Source organism: Dinoponera quadriceps, unplaced genomic scaffold, assembly GCF_001313825.1.
Source record: "Dinoponera quadriceps isolate SergipeBrazil2010 unplaced genomic scaffold, ASM131382v1 scaffold2167, whole genome shotgun sequence".
NCBI classification, from domain to species: Eukaryota; Metazoa; Arthropoda; class Insecta; order Hymenoptera; family Formicidae; genus Dinoponera; species Dinoponera quadriceps.
This window is the reverse complement of record NW_014556702.1, coordinates 1,889,991-1,914,654: the sequence shown is the minus strand read 5'-3', so window position 1 is coordinate 1,914,654 and position 24,664 is coordinate 1,889,991. Positions and strand designations below refer to the sequence as shown.

Here is a 24,664-nt window from a genome sequence, read left to right as displayed (position 1 = left end):
ACTGCTTACGTTTTACTGCTTAAGTTTTTTCCTGTTACACAATCCTAACACGTAATAAACGATAACTGTAAAGTGCGCGATTTTTGAATGTACTTGACTATAAATGTTGATACGTAATTAATTAATAAGTAGTTCGTAAGTATTCTTTAAAATAAAAGCATTTAAGGGAATCCCGAGCGAAGTTCAAAATTCCAGGCTCTTTTATAACTTTCCCTGACTTTTCAGGTTCTCCCCGACCGACTTAAATTTCCATGACTTTTCTCAGTTCTCCCTGTTTTCCAGGCCTGTGGCAATCCTGTGTGTCGCTCATAGCCGGCGGATAAAATGAAAATTGGATCGTGCGTCAGAAGATTAAGGGGATAGACCTTTTATCGCAATATATTTGTCGCGACTCATTGACGCGTTAATCAGTGTCGAGTGCCGAGATTATCGATGAAGAATTACGCGTTGCGTTGCTATCGCGAAGAATTGTTATTCTAAATCTCGGGCGCGCGATTAACTTGCTGACGTCAGCGTGATTCGGAACGCGTTTCCCGAAACACATACGTGGCCAGTACAGGGCGATTCGGCTCGAGGCGGCTCGTCGGAAATTGGAACGTCGATGAGTTAAACGCCCTTCATTATATTATTATAACCTATCGACGGACACACGAAATTACACGTAATAACCGGCGGTCTTTTCGAAACGAAGTGAGATATTAAACATATCGACAGATATCACCGTGCAGTCGACTCGATCGTTCGACCACGAAACAGAGTAGCCGTGAGTGAAAGCCTCCTTGATCGTTCTCGACGAGCGACTACAACGGGAAAGTTCGCTTTATAATTATTATTACGATATTTATGCCGTTTCTATTTCCATCACCTAGATAGATTACGCGTATAAAAAATTTGCCACATGCGCGCGCGTGTGTGTCACCAAGGTGCTTATATGTAAATACGGCGGAATGTCGAGGATAGGTCTTACGGTCGGGATCGAACGATACACGTAATCGTCATCGCGTATGTAGTATGAATACCGCGAACTTCGAACACGTGTATGAGGAAGTGACTGGCGGTGGTAGAGTCGGGGCGTCGTGGTGGTGGGGACGAGTAACACGCGTGGCGTTACACGGCGAACTACCAACCTGATGAAGCCACTTTTACCGCGCTCCTCGACCTCAGCAGGGCGAGCAGGCGCGCGATATTTTCGCGATTTCCGAGCGTGCGTGGGGTACGTAATGACATGTAAATACTCATCATACCACGGAGTGGTTCTTTCTCATCGTCTTTCGAAATAATGAATTGAAATTCGATTCTTCCTCGACGAAAATGAGAAAGGAAGAAGAACGCCAGATTCTCGGCGCGCGACCGAACGCGATTAGTGTTTATCTCAATCGGGCTTTATTTTAACCGAGTGATCAGGGTGGTCCGATATCGCGAAGTCCGCAAATTTATTCGAGGACTCCGAGAGTGTATATGGAAAAAGTACTCACCGTTGAGACCATACTTCTCTTGGTTCCTCTTGACTTGATCAGGACCTAGTCCTTTGTCGGCATCAACGCCGAAATAATTTATTATTTCTTCCACGGATTTACAATGGGCGTCCTCCATGGTTACTGCTTCGTAGATGCTTCACCAATGTTATCCTCTTAGTGATTGTATATGTACATTCACACAAACAGTTTCTGAAAATTAATAAAATTAATATTAGTCTTATATTTATGCATCCCATAGGGCAGACAATTAAATACAGGGTAATTAAAGATATGCCATAAATTGCCAAAAAGAAAAATACCGCAACATAAATAGATCCTTTGCAATTTTGTCGAAGAGATTAATACCCTAAACACTGCATAAAGACCATATGCTTAAATAAGTAAATTAAAGACTACCAGATATTTAATACGTGCAAGATCGTCCTATACGTCATCTTTCTTTTAAAATCCCAAGTTAGTAGATACAAAATTGGTCACAAATCAATTTTTTCCATACAACCTATTCCCTGGTGCCTTCTATTATTAATAGTGAAACATAAACAGACGCGTACACAAGGTTAACTTTCAAATATAAAAATGCTCTCATAATAATCTATGCATATATACAGAATAAAACCTTAAATAACAGTCAACAAAGCCAAAATAACGAAAACACACAGGGATGAACATTTAATTTGCTTTAATTCATGACACTTTTAACTTGTGTGATAGAGAACTAAAACTTGGTAATCCCTAGTTATCCCTTTCCAAATTACATCGTCAGCAACGACGTAGTCAGGTGAGAGGAGTTTAATTTAACCGGGATTTAACGTTATCTGATGTAACGGTCCCTAACAGGATAACAGAGGGTGAAACTTCACTATCGAAGCACTCACTGGGAGCTCGCCACACAAATTTAACACGCACCGCGTACTACTACTACGGAAACGTATGCTACGCGCCAGAGAGAGAGAGAGAGAGAAATAGAGACAGAGAAGAGAGAGAGAAGGGAGAGGGGAGAGAAGAAAGAGAAATAAAATAAATTGCAGTACCAAGGACGCTCTCGCGAGGTGGAGGATCGTCCCACGGTGTTACGTTTCGGTGAGCGCGGAGTTACGAGTCTCGACGGTAGTTTCGCGCGATGAGTCGGCGGCGGCGAAGAGGACGTGGACAGGCACGACGGCGGAAGCGCGGCACGCACTTCACCGCGAGATTTTGACTCACTGCTCGAAGCGCGACGTGTGATCCGCGCAACACACACTCGCGGCTCGTGTTCGCGTTGTCACTGCACGGAGCAGGTCCGTTGCGTTGACGCACGACGACGGCTACGATTGTCCCGTTGATGACGACGTGTCAACCGGGGGAGCGAGAGCGTGTACACGAAAGAGGGAGAGGGAGAGAGAGATACAGAGAGAGGGAGAGAGAGAGAGAGAATAAGAAAAGGACGGACAGAGAAAGAGAGACGGGGAAGGGAAGGTGTGGGACACGAAGAAAGAGAGAGGGGGAGAAAGAGAGAGAGAAAAAATTACGTTACGGCCGCCGAATATTTAGGTTAGCCGCGCGGAGGCGGCGACGGCGACGACTGCGGCGGCGGTGGCAGCGCGCGTGTGCTTCTCCCGCGACGAACTTCACGGTGAACTCCACGTCCTGACGAGCACACGAGTGCACGAGTCTCTGGCGACCGAATGGAAAGCACGAAAGAGCCGTAACACACGGGTGCTGGCTGCTGCAGTGGCGAGTCGCGCGTGAGTTATCACGAGGCGCGGATGCACGAGACGCACGTCATTTTCCACGACGGTGTGACCAACGCGAATGCTAACCTGACCTCCGCTTCCGCGAGACTGGCACGGCCAAACGGGCGAATCATCGCGCGAGCGTCAGCGCCGCCTGCCGGCACGCGGCGGTATCGTGCGGCCGCGAAGCCGCGCAGCGCGAACGATCGCGCCGTCCGTCGCGCAGCAACGAGAACGATTAATCGACGATTAATCGTTGGTTAATCGCACGAGTGAGCCGCAAGGGATGCCGGCGGAAGGTCGGACTCCGCGAACGAGCCGTTTGCGGAGCGACGTGCCGCGAGCGGCGCGCGTTTTCCGCCTATCGGCGTGGCGGCCGCGCGCGTCTCGGCGACACGCGTCGTGGCGTGTCGCGCGGTTAGCGAGCATGTGGAGCGACGCCATTGGCCGAGCACGGCGTGACGTGTACGGCTATTTTCAGGCCTCTGCCAGGCTATTTCCTTGGCGCGTATTTTAAGACCGCGCGCCGGCGGGACCGGCGGCTCCGCGGCGTGTTGTTCTTACGTAACCGCGACGTCGCGGGTGATGAGTCGCCGCCGACTGTTCGTGTGTTGACCGAGGAATGGTGAGAGACTTCGATCCTTCAACTTTTCGCCGAACAATGTCCCTTCGACTGTTCTTCGGCGTTCCCCGTGACGCGCGCATCTCGCAACGCGGAAAAATAACGCGAGCCGGGAATCGGCGCGTTTCGGAATAACACGCGCGAAATTACCGAAAATAAAGTCCGGCTATTTTTTATCTATTTCGAATCTCTTACGCATGCCACCGATACGCGACGTCATCCAGGCTGGGTTTTGACGACGACGAGGGGAGGCAGACAGATTGTTTAAATATCTCACTGTCCGGGGGCGAGACGTGCGTGTATGTGCGTGTATTAGTTCGATCCGAGCGAACGAATTTGTAACTTGAATATTATTATCGCCTGACGCGCGATAAAGCTGGAATTTCTTTTGATAAAGTGAGGTTAGACAAGGACTCACCCCGGTAAATTATAATTCACGGGAAAATGCGAAGGTGTGCCCTTCGCTATCGCGATGCGATATGCATTCTTCCAGCTTTATCGTGGAGTTCCAAACATTCTTTCTCCCATTATTGCATCGGTCACGTCACTGTCGATCGACGTTCAAGATCAGCGCGCGGCACGATCTTAAAATTCGCGTCAAGTTCAAAGGTACCGTATAGGAATTGCACATGTGAGCCAAGGTTACCGTTCGATCACAGCGACTAGAGCGACTTGTCACAGTGTATATCTCGCGATTCCCGAATATCGTCCCGGCGGATATCGGTTCTTGTTTTTCTTTTCTTTTTCTTCTGGCTAAAATTAAGCACATTCGATTTATGCGAGCGATCCCGTTAAACGGGCGTCGCGAACCCCTCGCATTATGTAAGGCCGATCCCGGGGCCGCGCCGCCCGGACACTTCGCGAAATTCCCCCGTCCCACGGAGATTCATATTTCCCACGGGACGTTTATACGACCACGTGCTGCGGCGAGCGGTTAAGTATACACGTCCATAACTCTCGCGACATCCCGTCTACCGGCTCTATAATCATCGGACGTTTACTTTCCGTTACCAAGTTGCAAATTCGAAGCGGAGAAACGGCTCGGAACGAAGAGCACTCGCTTGAAAATCTTGCTAACACGTTGGCAGGGCTCCAAAATGACGTCTATAATGCGTCTAAAAGATGCCGGATATTTCGGACGTCGTTTAGATGTCTTCTGGGTATCCTTCGGACTTTCGTATTGTTTGAGCGGTTAACCACGCGGCTAATACACAACGTGTATGTGTGTGTGCGTGTGTGCAAAATCTTTCTCTCTGCCTTAACTATTTTTGAAAATCTATGATCTATGATCTTGAAAAGTTTCAAGTTTAAGTTAAAGCAATATAAAACACTCGCGAGGTATCCCTCGTATTCATGCGACCTCAACTTTCCGCTCTAATTTGCATAGCTAAAAAAACACCCGTTAATTAAAACGCTCGTTAATTGTTAACAGATCGTTAACTACGTGTATCTGCGATTCTCACGGCATCTCCTTGCAACCGAACGTTAACTCCTGCCTGACTCAGGAATTCAAGGCGAAGCTCATCACGGAAGAGCTCATCGAAATACGGGTGAGTAATTAATTGGACAATTTTAACGACGATTTGTGCGGTTTTCAAATATTCATAATACTACTCGAGTGTCGATAACGATGCAGTCAAAATGAGTGCATTTCAAGATAATTAAACTATAAATAAGAATATTGAAAAAAAGAGTTAATTATCGGATATTAATTATTTGCGTTAATTCAGGAAATCACGCGTTCGGAATAAAAGAGCCCATTGAAATACCGACGAATATAATTTAATTAAACACGGATCATGGTGTCCCACTCTCTCCCTCCCCTCCCCCCCTCTCTCTCTCTCTCTCTCTCTCTCGACGCGTTCTATAATCATCGAGCGACAACTTTCTGCGTTAGATGAGAAGATCGAAGCGAAAGAGAAAAAAAGGGATCGCGGCCGGCGCGCGAAATAATTCCGCTAAAACGCCGAGATAAGTGGTTAATTATACACGTCACACACAATTTCCCGCAAAAGAACCTTTGGTATTCATTCACGAGACTAACACACCGATCCGAAGCAGTACTCCGCGTGAAGAGCCTTAACTCTTCGCCAATATCGGGGTTCGATTTCGTCGATTTTTCTCATCAGTGCACTCACTCGCCGCCAATCCGAGTGCGTTAATCGGACCTCGCGATATATATATATATATATATATATATATATGAACGGGGAGAATTGCGGGATTTTAGCTATTCGTAAAGAACCACTAGGACGACCACAGATCTCGTCACAGATACGTCGACGAGTTGATCCGCGACGAATCTCGCACGCGACCTTCCCCAATCGACTCTACCTTCGTTTCACTACCAACCACTATCATGACTACATCGTCTTTTTCTGGTTAGATTATCGTTAGCGCTACACCGCGAACACGAAACGGGATCTCAAGCCTCCGTTTCGGCTTTCGTCCACCGGAAGTCGGTACTCTGTGTTGGGGTTGGGGGCTCGAAGAGAACTAACCCTCTGGACGCTGGCGCGGCTGGCTATCCCTCTCGACGACGGAGCGCAACCGCTCGCATCAGTTCGGCCTCGAAGGACACGCCGCGCGGTACGGGCTCGGCGACCGGTCGCGCGGTACTGCGGTACCACACTCCGCTACGGACTCCCGAGGACTCTGTCCGGACGACCAGCTCGCTCGAGCGCCCGGGACGCGACTAGCCGGCCAAATCTCGCGCGCGCCCGAGCGAACGTTTTTAGCACGTCTTCGACGACGACTTCCTAATTATTTTGGCAGAGATGCTCGGGTGCCTCGCACCGCTCCGCGGCCGATCGCGCCCGCCGCCTCTCCGCGCGTCCTCCCGAGGACCACGCCGATTTCGAAGTGGTCCTTAGCTCTCGCTGGCTCGTTTTAAAGCGAATTTTGTCTCTCTTTTCTTTTCTTTTTCGAGGAGGAGGTCCCTTGAAAACACGATCCCTTGAAAAAAAACCAGGTGATAATCTATATGGGAAGTCCATACAGAATCCCATGGTTACTCCTGGGGATTTGCACCGAAACTCAGGTGCCAAGTAACAATCCATGCGGATTCCTATACATGGATTTTTAATATCCTGTACAGATTCACCCGAGTTCTCTTGGATTTTCGTGGAAAATCAGCTGGCAATTTTTAACAAAGCTGAATCCGCGAGGCTATCGCGCGGACTAATCCCTTGAACCTCCTGCGTCCGCGGACTTGATTAAATTAAAAACAGGCGCGCTGTGCACTGTTTCGGGCTCGTTTTGACGACGGCCGAGTGTGTTCTGTCGGACAGCTTGGAAAAAACACGACGATTTTGCAAGCCGTCGTTTCTTCCCCGTGGCGATTATAAGAATAAAAGAAATTAGTCGAAATGATTTGTATTTAGTAAATAAAGGTCCGACGCATCACGAGACATTTGCGAATTTGTCGCGAATTCACGGAAACAAATTTAATTAACTTAATTATCTTGGCAGATCGCACAATATCGCGATTATTTAATGGACAAACGGACCGCATTATCGGACTCGACCTTTTCGGCATTCGACGAACCTGTTCCCTGCAATATTAATAGCGCAACGTGTGGATGACCCTGTGTGTTATGCCATTGTGACGTGGTGCCATATGGGCGATTCCCGGCCGTGTTGCGCGGACGGTGCACGCATTAACACGTTTCGTACGCACGACACGGAATCGTCCGTCATGTATTTCCACTGCGGACCAATCGCCAAAGATAACAGAATGCCTTTGAGATTCTTTAAAAATAGTTCCGTATGACAGGCGGTTAGAAATTATCGGAGTACCGAAGAACGTGAGATAAAAAAAAAGATATGAAAAGGCGGGAGGAAGGACCTATCCGCGCGCCTGTGTCGGAACGTTCGACGTTAATCCGCTGAGCTCAAAGTGTCAGAGTTAAAATCCGTTCGACGCTCGACAGCGGAGATTAATAATTAAACTCAATACGCTACGCGCGCGCGCGCCTCCGCCTCGCAATATCGCTCGCGGTTTTCCACCAACGCGCGCGGAGGAAGCAGTTCTGCTGGGACAGCGAATTGTTTGTTAATACAGTGACGGCAAAAAGATTTGTTTGGACAGCAGGAAGACTTGTTGAGAATACCGATTTCTGGTTGTGCCAACGAAATTTGATCGTTTTCGCAACGTTTCATTACAACGGTAAAATTGTTTTTTTTTTTTGCATAAAAAGTCTTTCCGCTGTCGCCACATTAATAAACAATTCGCCGTTCCAGCAAAACCTTTTCCTCCGTGCGTAGAACTACACACGCGTCGTGTCCTTCCTGCGTACAGTTTACGCCGCTTGGCTGGTGTCCTATAGCGCCGTTTAATTATAGTTTAAGATCGCGCGGATTACGCGACGTCGCGCCTGAGATAATTTCCCGGTCCGCGAAAATCGCTCCACGTTGGCGCGCGTCGGTGACCTACAAAAACCAAAATGAATTCTTGGCTCTAGTTATTATAGGTCGAGTAATGCGCGACGGCTGCTACACTTCTCGACGGGGGTGAAGCCGCGGGTTGAATTCACGCGCACGATCGAGGACGCGAAGGGCGATCTCGCGACGGCGTTTTTATTGGCTCGTTCTCTTTTATCGCCGAGCTGTTCGCGAAATCCCCGAGGCGCGCGATGCGCCGGAATATTTTAATTCCGCGCGGAATGAAACGGACACGTGATCCCGTCGCGATCAGCCGCACGAGTGTTCATTATGCAATCGTGTACGTTGCACAATACAACGAAACAGCACGTACATTAATGCAACAGGAGGCCGGAGATTCGTGTGCGTTGCTCCGGCTATTTTGCGATCATATTCAAAAATTCCTTCTCTTTATCCGCATTGAAAAAGATGCTACATTCAAGTAAATAATTACTCCAATAGTTCCGGGCGCAATTTTTACCTGGCTTAAGTCAATTTTAATTGCACCAAGTAAATATATTATTTAATTCAAGTAAAAATTTACTCAGAACTATTGGAGTAATGATGAATGAAATGAATGAGTGAAAATGAAGGGAAAATGAGAATGAACGTAATGAATGTAGCACTTTTTTTCAATGTGAGATAAGACATTCGACAGTGTCCTATAAATAATCGTTCAACTTCCCGATAACGATTCTTTGAATAACAACGTACGTATTTGTACACGATGCAATTTTTTTTCCTATTATCGCTTCATTCCCGATTATTGCGGTTTTCGGCAAATTTTCTATTTCCGGGCATCGATTACTTTCACACTTTCATCGAAACGCGGATCTCACTTCGCAACGCTCTGGAGTGGTTCTCGCCTAGCCAGGCGTTCGAGGGTAGTCGCGCTTCCACTCCGCCGGGCGACAACTTCACAACGGCACGGTTGTTTCCGAATTTCGGAATTTCGCACGGCGTCGGGGCTACGTCGAGAAGTCATGCGAGAGGTCGGCGGTACGCGTGCGACTGTGGAATTCATCATCGAGCAGGGGACGGCGAGCGGAGAGACGCACCTCTCGCGCGGTCGATCAATCTCATTCTGAGAGGAAGCACGTCTCACCACTCTCAAATCAACGGGAGTGATTCCCTACTCGAGTCTCACACGAGGCGCTCCCGAATCTTCCCGATTTGCGATTAACGTCCCGTCGTCGAAATTCCGCCGCGATTAACGGGGCGAACGGAGATTCCAGCACCGCAAATGAGGCGTTTTTCTCCCCAAGCGTCGCGCAGCCCTTGCTCTCAGCGTTCAAACTGGGCGGTTATTCACGCTAACTCAGACGGTTATCTCATGTCATCGGTCACAAACGAGTCTTTCACGGCTAATCCATCTTGGTTTTTCTGTCACTACACTCTTCCGCCTCCCTATCTCCCGGTCGTGTTCTCCACTCCGGAGAGACGGAGGCCGCCGTCGTCACTGATCTCGCGCTTGGTCACACGACGAGCACTATGCCAACTGCACCCCTCATAGTCGCGCGGCAAGTGGACTTACCGGTGCTTCCGTCTTCAACTCTTGCACTCGGAGCTGATGCGGGGGGGCATGGACCACCCCCGGCGAACGTTATCACACCGCTACCTCGGCTGCGTTCTTCTTTTCCTTTCGATCCACTTCGCTCTTGGCTTTTACTCCTCGGTGCGCATCGTCGTCGTACCGTCGACGCGCCGCTCTCGACTCGGAGGACCTTTACGACGTGGAGGCTCGCGACGGCGAAAGGGAAGCGAAACAAACAAACATTCAACAAAGGGAGCAACGCCTGCGCTGCCGAACAAAACGAAGCGCCGAGCGGCCGCGAAATTCTCTTAAATAGTCCGTAAGCGTCGCTACCTGGTGGCCGGACGACGAAAACCAAAGTCTGGCCGGAAGCCAGTGGTCCCGGCGGCTGTCGTGGATGTCGTCGTCGTTTTTTTGTGTTTAACCTTCGAATCCGAGGAGCCGAGGGGGAGGGAGAGGAAGACGAGAGGAGAGACGCGGCCGGTCCGATCTAAGCGCCGCGTGAAGATTCCGTATTTCGAATTTCTCGAGAGCACGACACGTCGAGCTGCCCAGAGGAGGAGGAAGAAGAAAAATGGTTTTTTGTTCGCCACGACCAGGACACACCGTGCATGATGAAGACGAGGTAATCTTCCGAGGTTGTTCGTATCGCGCGGATATATCGCAAGAAACGGGGTTGCTCGGGATGATGGATGGGAAACGTTTTTCTTTCAAGGGTTGCAAAAAACAGCCTAATATGGAAGGAGTGGACGAAAAAAGAAACAAGTAGAGTGAAACGAGTGAATAATTGCCACGATAGAGCGAATAATCGCACGATTTTTTTTCTTTGGGTTGCTGTGTGACCCAGTTTTGTAAATTTTTATTCGCGTGTAGAGAACAAAATAAATGCTCGAGGCGGTCTCGAGGAGTGGCACGTGTCATCCTCCACCTTATATTTTTTTCATCTCGTTGTTAGAATGACGGAGTTGAGAAGACACGCTTCGGTTTATTTTCGGCAGGATTCGGATCCGTCAATTATTCCTGAAAGAATGACGAAGGACAGTGAATTTTCCTCGAGAGATCAACAAGTGGGATATCGCGTAGTCCGTGTTGATTTTTTTAAGTACAATTCTTCCCGAGAGATCACATCATGCGATAGTGATTAAAACTCCTTCGTATTCGCATTACCCTGTTTAGGACGGAATTTTATAAGCAGCACCGGAAAAGTCGAGATCAAAATTGGCAGAACGATGGTATGTCCCGCGGAAATTTAAGCGAGAGATCGCGTTTAAAGGCGATCTATAAATACGCAACTTCGATTCGACCGCGCTCGCGGCATTATTCTTATTAGAATTATACAAGGCACGCGTTTTCTTCGAGAACGAAAATAGGTCTGGCGGATATCCAAATGCGATATCGGGTACAACTCCGGAGACAATTCATCGCGAGCATTCCGCTGAGGAATTTGTTCTCCTCTAAATGTTCCGTCTTTGTCTCTCGTTAATACGATCGAGATTTTCATAACGATCGTTTTAATCCGTTTTAACCCTTCACTGAAAGAAGGATTTGATAACAATTACCAAGATTCAGTTAAATAGTTTCAAGTAAATTGTTTAGTTGTTGCAACCAAAAATTATTTAGTACATACATCGTACTATAGCACTATATGTTACAGTAAAGAAGAACATGATATTATGGTCCTTGATTGTTATCAAATTTCTTTTTAAAGTAGACAACAGACCAGTGCGTGTATTGTCTTTAAATAATGATTCTTATGCTTCTCCTTCTTTACTTATCGTTCTTGTGCAAGATTTTAAATTATTTTTAATAAAATTTGCTCGCGCTGGCTTGTAAGGATGATGTAATTGCAAGTTACGACACTTCGTAATTTCACGTCGAGATAACGCGCTCGTTTCGCGCGTTTACGCACGGGCGGAGGAGGACCTATCATCCTCCCTGCAGCGAGCGACAAACGTTCCAAGTATATGCGCACCTTGCAGCACGTGAAAGAGGGTGCGGGAGAAAGAGCCGGGTCAACGGCCCGTTTCTAGTATTCTAAATACATTTAATGTACCAGTGCCCGCGCGCATGGTCCGTCGTACGTCGGTTTTGCTCGTGAGATATCACTCGTGCCGCGCGCGCCTCGCCGAATTTGCCAAGTCCTCCTCCGGGTTATCTCGCGCACACCACGCCGGGATTGCATCGCGGATTTGCTATTCGAAATGCACTGTAGCATGACAGGGCAGAGTATGGTATAGGATGTCCCAGTTTCGTCGTGCGCAATTCGATTTCGTCGCGCCAGAATCAAACGCGAATCGTTTTGAAGAGTCGCACGGTTTCAACTAACTTCGACGCCGTTTAAAATAGTGAAAAGATATCGTTTAAAAAAAAACTCGTTTTTTTTTCCATTTTTCTGCGAATTTTTCCTTTCCCAAGGATAAAAAAATTCGTTTTGAGAAGATTCGTTCACGTTGACATGTTTGTTCGATATGGCAGTAAAACCTGCCACATTTACTTCTTTCCGTGAAAATAAAGAATTGCTTGCATTTAACTGAAGTTAAATGAAGTTAATATGTTACGTGTTGAGTAATAACATATTATCTGCGAAGAATTACAACCGAATACATTGTGAATATAAATATGTAATATATAATATATAATGATTATTTTTAAACAAATTAATTAACGCATTTTAAACGCGTTTTTCTTGGGAAAGAAACCGAAAAAATCCGCGGAAAGATGAAAAAAGACCGAGTTTTTTCCAAGCCTTCAAAACTGTATGAAAGGATGAATATATGAAAAGATGAATATAAAATATAGTTAGGTTTTCCGATATAATGACGATATATTAACATTGATAAATTCGTGTAATCCTGCGAGAAGTCACTTTTTAATTTCGGAATCGTAGTTGCGATTCCGATGATATTGAATGGAATTGAGATATGAAATGGTAGAGCTACGTAAGTCGATTATTAATAGTAGAACATGAAAGTTTTGCCATATGTGTGATTAACTTGAAATAATTAATAATAAAATATGCAACTGATCTCTTTCTCCGCGATGAAAAAAGAGATTCGTAATCAATAACGGCTTAACACACGCGAATTTCTTGAAACTCCCGTTGCGAAACGAGAAGATGAGAATAGATCGCTTAGGACACCGGAGATAAGTGCGAAAAAGCGTGTCATAAAGGCGGACGTTTTCCAGGAAAACCTCCTCGTCGCAATATACTTCAAAGATGAAGCTACGAGCGGTCTGGACGCTGGATAAACATGTCGGTGCAATATACGTTTTATCGCGAAAGTTGGTGCGCTGAATGCGTTTATTTTCAATACATCAATGGGTGTGCAGTGTTGACGATTACGTCTCGGTAACAGTGTTCTGGAAAAGCTTATTTCCTCGATATCGGAGTGTACGATCGAAGTGATCGACATCAAATCTCGCTACATAAACGAAATTGCTTTCCTTCCGATTCATTCTCTGATTATGAATTATACAGATATGTAGCGAGAAAAATTTACGATAAAATTAATATAATATTATTCTTCGGTATCCAGGATAATGTATTCTCGTTATGAGCCATAATATTGTCTGACATACATGAGATTCCGACTGTACTTCACATATTATGATATGGGCTTTAAATTCTTCATATAATAGATATCTTAGTAGGTAATAAATACCAAATTGCACCTTAGATACAAATATCAGATAAACGATTATTTTCTTAAATTAGATATTAGATAACTTCTTTTGTATCTAGATATGTACCTAAATATAATTATCTAGATATATTCCAACACTGCCCGCCATGAGCTGACAGACAGCAGTCCTTGAATTTGCAACACGACGAAGCACCGTCTCGACTTTCAGATTTCCGAGAGACCGAACTGTCCGAACCAGTCGGACGGACGTCCCCCATGAAATGTCCGTGCTATCAGCATTCTCTCATTATAGCAAACCAAAATAGACGTTGTTACTTCGTCGCTTACTCTGACCGCCGGTTCAAAGCGCGGCGTTATTCTTAGCCGAAACTCAAAGTCTTACGTAAAACGTGGCCCACGTTATAGCGATGTTTTGGAGCATCATTACGTTAGAAACGCTCCTTTCCGTTTCGCCCAGTGCCACGATGTGCCTCGGAGATCTTAAATTCATCAGCTCGGAAGAGGAGCCCCGGCTACGTACGTCTTACAAGTGCAATCTGCTATTCTGAGAGGAGAGCGATATTACGACGGAAGTATCGGTGCGAGATGAATTCAGAACTGATGATTCACGCCGCCTATCGATAACTCGCATGTATCCTGATGTCCGAGGAGAAGCGAGGAAATTCGATGGTTTTAACGACGAATTTCGAAATCGTTGAGACAAAAAGACTTGTAATTATTATTGTGGACCGAACATATGTTTCGCCGAGTTTTATTCGACATTAAAGCGAAATTTCAGAGCGGCTCTCGTACGAATCTAAATACAGACCCTAAATCTAAATGCAGAACTGGAAAACATTGTGGGCACGCGCGTGCGTCGGCGTCGACAAAGAGAACCGTATTTATTTATAACGATTTTTATAAATGAAGTGCTAAACAGTCATGTGACGAGACCACCCAGAACGGGCGGCACGAACGATCAGCATCGTCATCTATCGTAATATACCCTAAAATAAATCCCAAATACCGAGGCGGACCTGTGAAACGCGATGAGACTACTCACGAACATATGTTCCTCTCGATTTGAGATACATGCGAACGAATAATTGCCGCTCGATTTACTCGCGACGAGAAATTTCATTTGTTACACGTCACGTTCAATTTAGATAAGAATCGAGAGAATATCGAGAAGAGCGTTCTTCATATTATCGTCGAAATGGAAGGTTTCATGCTCGATCGATCGTTATCATACAATCAGAGCGGAACCACGATCTCTTCATGATGCAAATTAATGCGCGTTGCTTTTTACAGTAACTTTCACGTTAATTACGGCCATCGCGATGTCTTGTAGAGACACAACCGTGTCGCATGCCATATGTAGCCCCGTTGCATCGATCTTCTCCAAACTGTCACACGATGGCGGATGCTAAATGACCCTTCATACTTCGTCAAAAATTGCTTTCCGGAGGAAGAACACCGCGGTAATTTTAGAACGTCGCCAGTAGGGGACGACATTTGTCGGAATTTATAGGATGCTATCAAAGAGCAATGTCTCATGTCTTCTCTCTATCGCCGAACAGAAGAGCTCTGTTGCTGCTGAAAGCGTCTTCAACGTCTAACAACGTCATCAGTGTCGGGAAATTACCGCCACGACAGTTCGTAAGGGGACGAAATTGGCGAAATTTTACATAAGTTTAAGAAACATTAAAAAATGATGTGTAGGAAGTTAATTTCTGGGTTATTGTGGCGATTAACAAATTTATTTATCATTAGTATTCGGAAAACATAAACATTTCCATAGCGTACGGGATATTCCAAATCTATAGAGCGTCAACAGATTCTTTCATTGATACGATCTTCGTAAATGTTGCGTCGAGAAATGAAAGTTTGTTGATGGTGACGTCTGTTAAATTTTCCCTGAGAAATATCGAGTTTTGAGAGTCTGCAACTGAGATATTCAGCGAGCACGATACACTTTACATACGGCCCTTGTTTCTCTTTCCTCGTCTCTATAATTTGTTTCACGTGCTTCTGCGATCCACGTTTAACAACCACCGATATATATCCGACTAAACTGCAGCGAGGTATTAAACTTTCCTTCTTGCGACAAGATGATTTAGCGTCGTCATAAATCTTCACTGGTCTCTACCATTTCTCCATCGTAGTATAATAACAGTACATTATAATTTTCCGAGCGAATTAGTCGTAATGATACTTAAAATATAACGCGGATATCGCAGTAACAATACCAACGATACACTTGTATGAATTGCCGATACATATTTTTACATTGAACACACAATTCATTTTTATCTAACGTGACACAATTCACGCGATATAAACAGGATAAAAAGATTCTCAATATGACGGCAACAAAGAGTCGATAGGTAAACGCACACGTATCATCGTTAAAAGCGAAATAAATCGCGATACATTTATCTTGCTTCAAGAGTCCTCGAAAATACGCGCGAACTTGTGGACTGTCCTGACATAAAAGCCGTCCGTTTATCTAGAAGAGTTAAAAGTGTCTCAGCGTACATACGGGCGAGCGAATTGAAAGACGTCGCTTCGGAGTGCGGTCTTATTTATATGTGATTCACTACACGGGTCTTTGCCTCGTGACGTGCGTGACATTCCTTCCGGTAGGAAGCCTCCAACACGGTCAGCCGCGTCTGTCAAGCTCGCACGGCCTCTACTGAGCACGAATCAAGAACGTTCGCGAAGCGAACGTAGACGCCGATGATGATGCTATCCGTCGTCGCCTACATGACGTCGATGATTTCTCGCTCGTACGGAATGAGTGAAATGAACGATCAGTTTTTGGTGAACGTGCGATTTCTAGCGAACCTCTATCGGAATGATGACTGGCCAGTCAGTCGATTATTCGTACGGTGAAAACGGGGACAAAAATTGCGCGAGTCTCAAGAAGCAATCGAAGATAAATTTGATCGAGACTAGAGTCTTTATCGGTCGAAGATTAATCAAGAACCAATCAAGAACCACTTAAGGACTAGTCAAGGGCCAGTCAAGAATCAATTTATGCGAGTTTTACATGGACGGAAACGACATTTTTATAAAAATGAAAAAGAAATACGATTTTACACGCGACGATCTCGTAAACATAGAAATGAGAGCGAAATATTTGGAACCGATAGTCGAGGTAGAGTACAGGTTGAGTTCTATCGCACGGCGATCGATCGAAGGGGAGATCGCCGGGCAGAGCGGCAGCCGCGAATACACCCGGCGCACAACGGCGCTTTCAGGGTTAACTCTCCTCTCGCGGAGATCGGTCCTACTTATGTAAAATCTTGAACGAGTAACATTGAGCTAATTATAAACACGGCCAGCTAGCTACGTCCGCGTCTTCGTGAGCCCGCCGCCTCTTCGTTACCTGCCCTGTCTTGCTCTGCTCTGCCCGCGGCCGTGCAATTTGCGATGCAGTCGGTCTTAGGCGGGCCGACACACACGGCTAGCGACCTAACTAAAAATAAGCGGTCGGCCAAGTGGCAGGGGGACGCGGGGGGTCCGATCAACGGCCAACTGGGCCAGTAAAGTAACCGTAGCTCAACGTCCCAAATATAGTCCGACATCTACATAGCTGCCGATTCGTCCTACCTGCTGGCACATCGGTGCGTGTTCTTCGCATGAAAGAGAGCGAGGGAGAGAGAGAGAGAGAGAACATCGATATAATATAATACCGTCTGTCACCGACGGTTCCCGATGACACGCGTTTCCTCGCCGTTGAACCGCCCAAATCGGAGCGAGTTCGCCACGCTAATTCTGGGATGGATTGTGCCGTTGTCGTTGCGGGCGGTATCAATATGGAAAAAAATAATTTTACTAGTACGGCGAATTGTTAGTTACTATGAAGACAACGAAAACATTTGTTAGATGAAAAAAAAGTAATTTTATTGTAGAAAAACGTTATTGCGACAACGATAAAATTTAATTAAGCATAACCAGTTTATTTTGCCGTCTGTATATCCAGCAGAGGCAATTGATACTCTTAACAAATCTCTTTGCTGTCCAAACAAATGTTTTGCCATTCCTGTAGTAACTAACAATTTGCTGTGCCAGCAAGAACTTTTTTCCGTGAACAACGTATGCTATCGTGATGCTTGATTTATTAATTCGGAAGTGACCTCTTATCTCTCTTTCTTCCTTCTTCCGAGAATGGATTTTCACATTTTAAGAACGCGTAGCGCGATGCTGTACTCGCGATCATGTTTAAAAAGTAAATGCGGACGGAGCAGCTCATTTTTATACTTGGCTCTATCAATAATATGTATATATGTATATAACAAAGGAACTTAACGAATCTAATTTGCAAACCAATTCGAACTTTCGATAATGCCGACGTAAGTCGGTCCTTCAAATATCACATTTTATTTTTGACACGTATTTATATATGTATATATACATTTATGTATATATTGATTAAAATATACAGCTAGAAACTTCCGATTGAATTGTATTGACGTGTCGAAAATTAAACGTGATAATCGAAGGACCGACTTACGTGGACATTCTCGAAAATTCGAATTGATTTGCAAATTAGATTCGTTAAGTTCCTCTCTCTTTCTCTCTCTCTCTCTCTCGCGCGCGGAAATACCAGAGATAAAAGCCGGTATAGATTCGAGAAATAATGACTGAGGTATCCCACGTATTCGATATTTCCCAGTCGATTTGCGTTCGATATCGGCGGAAATCGTCATCGATGCGATAATGCTGCCAATGGTAGACGTATATCCCGGTGCCATGCGAGCACAATCGCGGTTTTCATCGAGTCCCCACTCAAGAAGCACCTGTTTGTTCCCCCCGAGCCATTGCAGTACCGATGTACTTAGCCAGCGATGACTCGATGTAATTTCGGCACCTGGTATAATCAACGTAATCGTCAAGACAAAGTGCACTGTTGTACGACTTCGAGTCAAGTGTTACCGCGTTAGCTCCGCATTACTCCCGTTCTCGTCGCTCTATGTATATGGCTGTTCCCTTCTGAAACGAGACTTAAACATCGTCAGCGAACGATTATCCGCGGATAAACGAGACGTTGATTGAGAGGCGTACGTTCTTTAAGTAATTTCCCCTTTGATCTTCGTGGACGACGAAGAGGTTAAAAATAAGGGATGCGCACGGAAAAAAGAATCAGCTTCCACAGCTAAAAATTAGTTGTTCATACAATACAAATGAAATTTAATTACCAGTTTCGTTCATTTAGTTACTAGAATAATTAAAATTAAAGTTAAAATAATTAAAAATTTCAAAGCAACATATCTAGCTGTCAGTGTAAATATTAACCTGATGCAGAAATTCCGCAGCATACCGAATATGTCAAAGCTCCGATCAAGAAAATTGCAAAGAAAATTTTTACACCTTCCCAATAAAATTTAGAGGCCTTGAAGGATACGAAAAGTTTGCCGAAAAATGTTTATATATATCTCGGTTAGATTTTCCGTTGGATATGGTAAAGCAGCGCGCAATCATCGCATTCACATTTACGTAAGATCTATACGTACGAAAAATTCAAAAAGAAGTGTCAGTATTTATATAACATAGTGTTTTGAAAGATCGCCTTTATCGGCGCTTATCAAGTTCGTCAATAGCTATAGCATCTCTTCAAAAGCGAATTTTTACGCGCATCCGATACACACTTGGCCAGTGTCCCCGAAACGCTTGTTTTCGCGTACACGCACGAAATCCTAGCGCTTCATAATCGGAACGTGTGCTAATGAGAGTCGCGCGCTAATAATGCGTAGGCAGCAGGATCATCCCTCAAAGAAAAGCCGTATCAATATAAATAACGGTCGCGACACGTATATTTATCTTGCCTATGTGTCTGCAAAATTGCACACGAACCGTTACAACGGACAGCCCTGTCCTGCTAATGAGCGAACGTTTAACAAAATACGGTGGCGAGTTTTCAGAACTTCGTTTGCTAGTTAGCTTCGTCTTTTGACTTGATAGAAGAGCGTGTGTCAAATTAAATATTTGAGCGATTAAGAGGCACATGCCCATCTTTCTTTGAACGTCGAAGTTAGTTCTAGACGTCTCTTATGCGTAAACGCTACTTAGCTAGAGAGAAAGAGAGAGAGAGAGAGAGAGAGAGCTGCTCAGAGAAAATGAAAATAGAAGACGAATGAAGGCTATACCGAGGTGTGTGTGCTGACATCCCCAGGAACTCTAGTGTACTTGGAGATCGGTCTCCGTCCACTTTGATGAAGGCAGCGCGTCATGGCTCGATGAACGTCGCGGCTGCTGCGTGATACATGACGTCGCAAACAGCCACGTTAGCAACCTTCTGAATTTTCCGAGAGACGAGCGTGGTATAATAAATTAACTCACACAGCGCGCTCGGAACAAAATAATCATAGTTGAAGTGTCTTCAAGTTTCGCAAGTCGCAAATGCGAATGTTCGTCTCAGAAAATTCCGTAAGAATTGAAGAGAAGAAGAAGAAGTGAGGAACGTTCTTCAAACAAATCGCCATAGCAATATTACCACAAATGTTGAACGTAAATTTCGATCAAGAATATGGCTAATAAAATGGCAAACACGAGATGAATTCGTGATTTACTTTTTCGATTGGCCGAAATAAAGGCAAAGGAAAGCTCGATATCCCAATAGTTCTCGGGACTAATTCTAACATCGTATGCAAGTTTTCATGAAGAAGGACATTCTGTCGGCGCCGATGATCACCGACAGCAATCGCGGGAAGCGCACGACATGTATTGCCCGTGATCCTAAATTATTCGCCGCGCTCCACCGCCGAGCCGGGAATCTTTGGCAGGTTCCGCGCGACTCGACGCGACGTCGATGAAACGCAGAAAAGTCTCATCTATCATGTCGAAACGCGTAACGCGAAAATAGTCGCAAGGATACGTTCGGGGCCGGACTTGGCGCGGAGTGTGTGCGACCGACCGTGTCGGCGTGAGTTATCGGGCTTGATTCCGATAACGAGGCTACGTCATAGTTGCAACGTTATCGTAGATATCGGCACTGCTAAATAGATCGCTCAGATAGAGGCGAAGTTTTAGAATACGGAACGCACACGTTGATAGCTCCGCGAGGCTACGAAGAGATTGCCGATTTACTAATTTTATTATACACATTTTTTATTTAATTCTTGCATTCTTGAATTCTTTTTTTATTAACGGGGGTATAGATTCCATAACATACATAGATCGAACAGCACAGAGGACAGAAATAAAAGGAAGAAGCTAAATTGATTAATCAACTATAAAATTGAATATGTGTTCGCAGAAATAATTGGTTTATATATGGAAACGCAAGAATTATAGTGCGCGATGTTACTCATTACGAAAAGCGGGACTTAAATCATCTGAAACTTCTAGAAGGAGCATTAAATTCCACGAGAAGCAATACACCTGGGCAATCAATATAGTAATTATAGTATATCAATATAGTAATTAAGAAGTTTAAACATAAACATCAGATCGCAAATTAATCGTCGCTCTACAAAGGAAAGCATATGTAGTGTATTTCTGATATAGTTAACATAATATTAAATTTAAATTAAATATTATTTTCGTGTATATGCGAGAGAGTAAAAATCCTTATTGAATAATTGGCCATTAACCTTCGTCTTAGACGGACGCGTTTTTCCGCGGGAGAGACCGTACTTCTTGATACTAATAATAAGTACAGGTATCTTACGGACAGTTAACATACGCTGTCGTGCTTCATTGGTTCGTTTTTACTGTGATGCAGAAGGTATCTTAAGCTGCGGAAAAGGGCAAAGTGAGCTCGTCTTAAGGGCGTGCATAAGATGCGCTATTACACAACCGTAAGTAAAGAATTTCGTGATATGATCGTGAGGGTAGAGGTTAATCAGGATATACCGGTTGCTTGAACGCTAAGACCGAGGACGATAAAAATATGCATCGGGAGAGTCAACTTTGACTTCTTCTTATAGTTAATATACGCCGTTTTATTTTCCAGATATAAATCGGAAGATAAATGTCAACTTTTTCTTGAAAAACTTTCCACGGAAAAGCACCATCCTTCAGATTGTTTACTTTCCCCACCTGCATCTTCAATATCGATCGAATTATATTTTTGTTAACGAATCTGTTTAATCACAGACGGGAAATATCAAGACATCCGACGTCTTACTTTGTAGCTTCAATTTTTCATTTACTACGAATTAAACGTTACGCATAATTTCACGTGCACGTGTGAAATGTTTCAGTTTTGACGTCTCCAATCGAGCGGAGCGTTTTCCGCCGTATATAAAACGGAAGACGGAGAAAGTGAGCAAGATGAATTCGCGCAAAGTATTTATAATTCCACGCGCGGCAAGCGCAGGATTATTTTTACGAGCGCGCTCCTCGGAGACGTAATCGTCCGTCGACTATACAATAAAGACGTTACGATTACGACATTGGTACGCGTGATGCCGCGTGTATCATCGCTAGCGTAGAAATGCATCGTACACGTCACAGACAACACGCGGAACAATACTATCTTCGACAGCACTGATGAAACAAGTCAATCGTCAATAAAAAACAATCCATGTGCCAAAGCAGGGAAGTTAAAAAAATCGAAGAAATTGTCTCACATAGGGAAAATATTGCAGTAAAAATTACCACAAAATTTTGTAATGTTGGGCCATATCGGAATTATGACTGAAATTACGATATGTGTGTAATCTTTAGCAACATATATGATACGTACACCACTGAAGATTGCAACACACATAATAATTTCGATAATAATTCCGGTATAATCCAGTATTACAAATTTTTGTAGTAATGTTTACTACAATATTTTCTCCATGCTCGAATTTACAAGTCGATGATTGATTTTTTAGACTATTCGATTTAATAACTGCTAGATTTTGCAAAGGAGAATCGACCTTACATTGACGACAAATTCGCATGACATTTTAATAATATCATGTCAATGTGTAATCGATATCTAGCTATTTGTGATATGTAGGAGACGTCATATACATGTCCAATTATTGACGATCTGGTCGGTACCCAGTCGGTATCCAAGTCAAGTATATCCAAGTCAAATTCTCATATCCAAGTGATATCGTGATGGAATGTTACAAATATTGACTTCAACATAATTTCGGCCGTATTTTTCATCGAATATGTGAACCTGGGTGCATTTCGAGATAAATCATTCCTTGATTTTTCCAAGACAAAATTTTGATTTCCACCAGAGACTACGATGAAAAATATTCTCTACACACGCTTTTATACGACTGGAAAATGATTAAACTCGGCACCTCGCAGCCGATTTCCCTGTTCGTAAAATCTATATAAGAAGTATCTAGATTTCCTGAAATATACTGAATGACACGATGACTTCGGTCATTCTCTTCTCTTCTCTTCACAGCTGTATACTTTTCTTGGTTACTTTAACATACCTTTTTTTTTCAAAGTACCGTTCCGGAAATATAGTCTCGCTTTTTCGGCACGTAGACAAAGCACCTTCTGTCACGCTCTCGATTATGAGGAGAACGTGATCACTTTGCAAGGGATCCTTGAGAAAACCATTATTACGATCGGTTAAGCCTACGCTCTAGGCCAGGGGCTAGGCTAGGCTATTTCCGCGATTCAGCTTATGGACCGAAATAGTCTTAGAGAGCCTCTGTCGGGACTGTCCATGTGGACCTCGGTGTGGTCCGACCGGGGCATGGGATCAATTTTATGTCCTTCCCGCAGAATTTTCATCGTCGTTTGTTTGACACCGAGAACTCGAGCTCTCGCTGTTGCGCGTCTCTGTTTAGTTTTCTAAACTCAAACACCAGCAGTAGGCAGTAATCGGATTATATAACAAGCAGTTTGAAAATAAACAGACAGAGCGGCGAGCATAGATGGGCAGCTTTTGTATAAAGGAGGTCCACCGAGTCGGTGTTGATTGCCGCTGTTGATTACCTCGCCCCGGGAACGTTTTCGGCAGAACTCGCGCGTCTTGAAAATATTAACGATCCAAAACGCGATGGTGAAATCATTGGCGAACCAACGCCGACGGCGTTTTCCATATTTTTTCGCGCGCGCTCAACAGACATCTCCACTTGGATTTTTTTAGAACTTCACTCACGAAAATATGTGGGAAACGGGGAGCGAGGGAGGGAAAATTAATTCGCAAAAGGCAAGTTTCCTCCCCCTTTTTCTCGAACCGTTAAGGCAAACGGTGAGAATATCTCAGCGCGCCCACGCTCCTTCGCGTTCCTCTCGGTGTGGTTGCGCGCGGCTCCGCTTCTCCTCGGTCTGTGTACAACGGCTATTTCCACTGTCGTCGGCGACGGTGCGACAGGTGCTAAGCCATGCCAGGCGGCGCGATGCCGCATCGGCGAGGCGAGGATTTCGAAATTCGTCGACGAGAGAAGCCCGCGACGGAGTATTTTCAATCGTCTCCACCGGTGCTGGGCGATTCCTCGTCGTCCTGGGGAAGCGGCACCGGACCGATAGGTGAAGGCGAACGGATAGGTGGCTTCGCAGAGCATATTTCTGGCAGTCACGAGATACGATTTTACGGGCGGCGAGCGAGCAGTAACGAGCTCGTCATGAGAGAGCAAGAGAAAGAGAAAGAAGGAGAGAGAGAGAGAGAGAGAGAAAGAGAGACTCACACTCGCGCGAGTTCAACGAAGATGAGGGGAGATAGAGGGAGGTTGGTACTTGAAGAGAACGGACTCGCGCCACTCTCTCAGTGGAGTCGACATTGTCGGGCAGCGGCCAATTTTCAGGGAAATTCCATTAATACTCGCGGCTTTGTCCCACTTCGAATGTTGATACGCCGTCGTCCCGCATTTTGGTATAGTCGGGCGGATCGTTTTGCGCGAGGTGTCCCCGCTTTGTCTTCTTTTATTTCAAATATGTGGTACCTCCTCGATGAGCTATTCCACTTTTCGGCGTTGAATATCGCGACAGATTGAGACTCTGTTAAAATACATCGCTTTGCAACCAACCCGAAGATAAGTCTCGCCGTTAGATTCATGATTCCGCAGTTAAAGTCGGCGAAGACCTTCAGTGTTCAATCGAGAAAATGGACGATTCGAAAATGCACCGAGACGGGCTTGTTCGCTTATTTCGTTTTCGCATCGGTTTTTACATTTTTACTCCGTCATTTGTTTTATCGCGATCCAATATCTCTCGTTGGAAGCAAGATGGCATTCCGTGGAGGACGGAAGTTCCCGCCGTACCTGGCCGTTAAAATTGATCGACAATGTATAGGGACACGAGGAAGGATCGCAACAACGAAATAAATTTCACGAGATATGTTTCTACGATGATACGTG

At 45.0% G+C, this 24,664-nt stretch overlaps 2 protein-coding genes across 6 annotated transcripts in view; one reads left to right on the top strand and one right to left on the bottom strand.

The window, feature by feature from the left end:
• LOC106747965 (calcium-transporting ATPase sarcoplasmic/endoplasmic reticulum type) overlaps positions 1-10,048 on the bottom strand; it is a 49,186-nt gene extending 39,138 nt beyond the window's left edge. For 3 of the 5 annotated variants that reach the window (XM_014626032.1, XM_014626034.1, XM_014626031.1), the window contains exon 1: positions 1,476-1,593. In XM_014626032.1, coding sequence (XP_014481518.1) covers positions 1,476-1,593 — 118 coding nt within the window. Of the gene's footprint in view, positions 1-1,475; positions 1,668-6,313; positions 6,497-9,768 lie in introns of those variants that run through there. The other 2 variants (XM_014626029.1, XM_014626030.1) reach the window with 2 other exon arrangements.
• Positions 10,049-10,167: 119 nt separating this feature from the next.
• The window catches only part of LOC106747966 (laccase-4-like), a 52,187-nt gene continuing 37,690 nt past the window's right edge, over positions 10,168-24,664 (top strand). The window contains exon 1 of the mRNA XM_014626042.1: positions 10,168-10,393. The gene's annotated coding sequence lies outside the window, so the exon portion shown is untranslated. The remainder of the gene's footprint in view (positions 10,394-24,664) is intronic.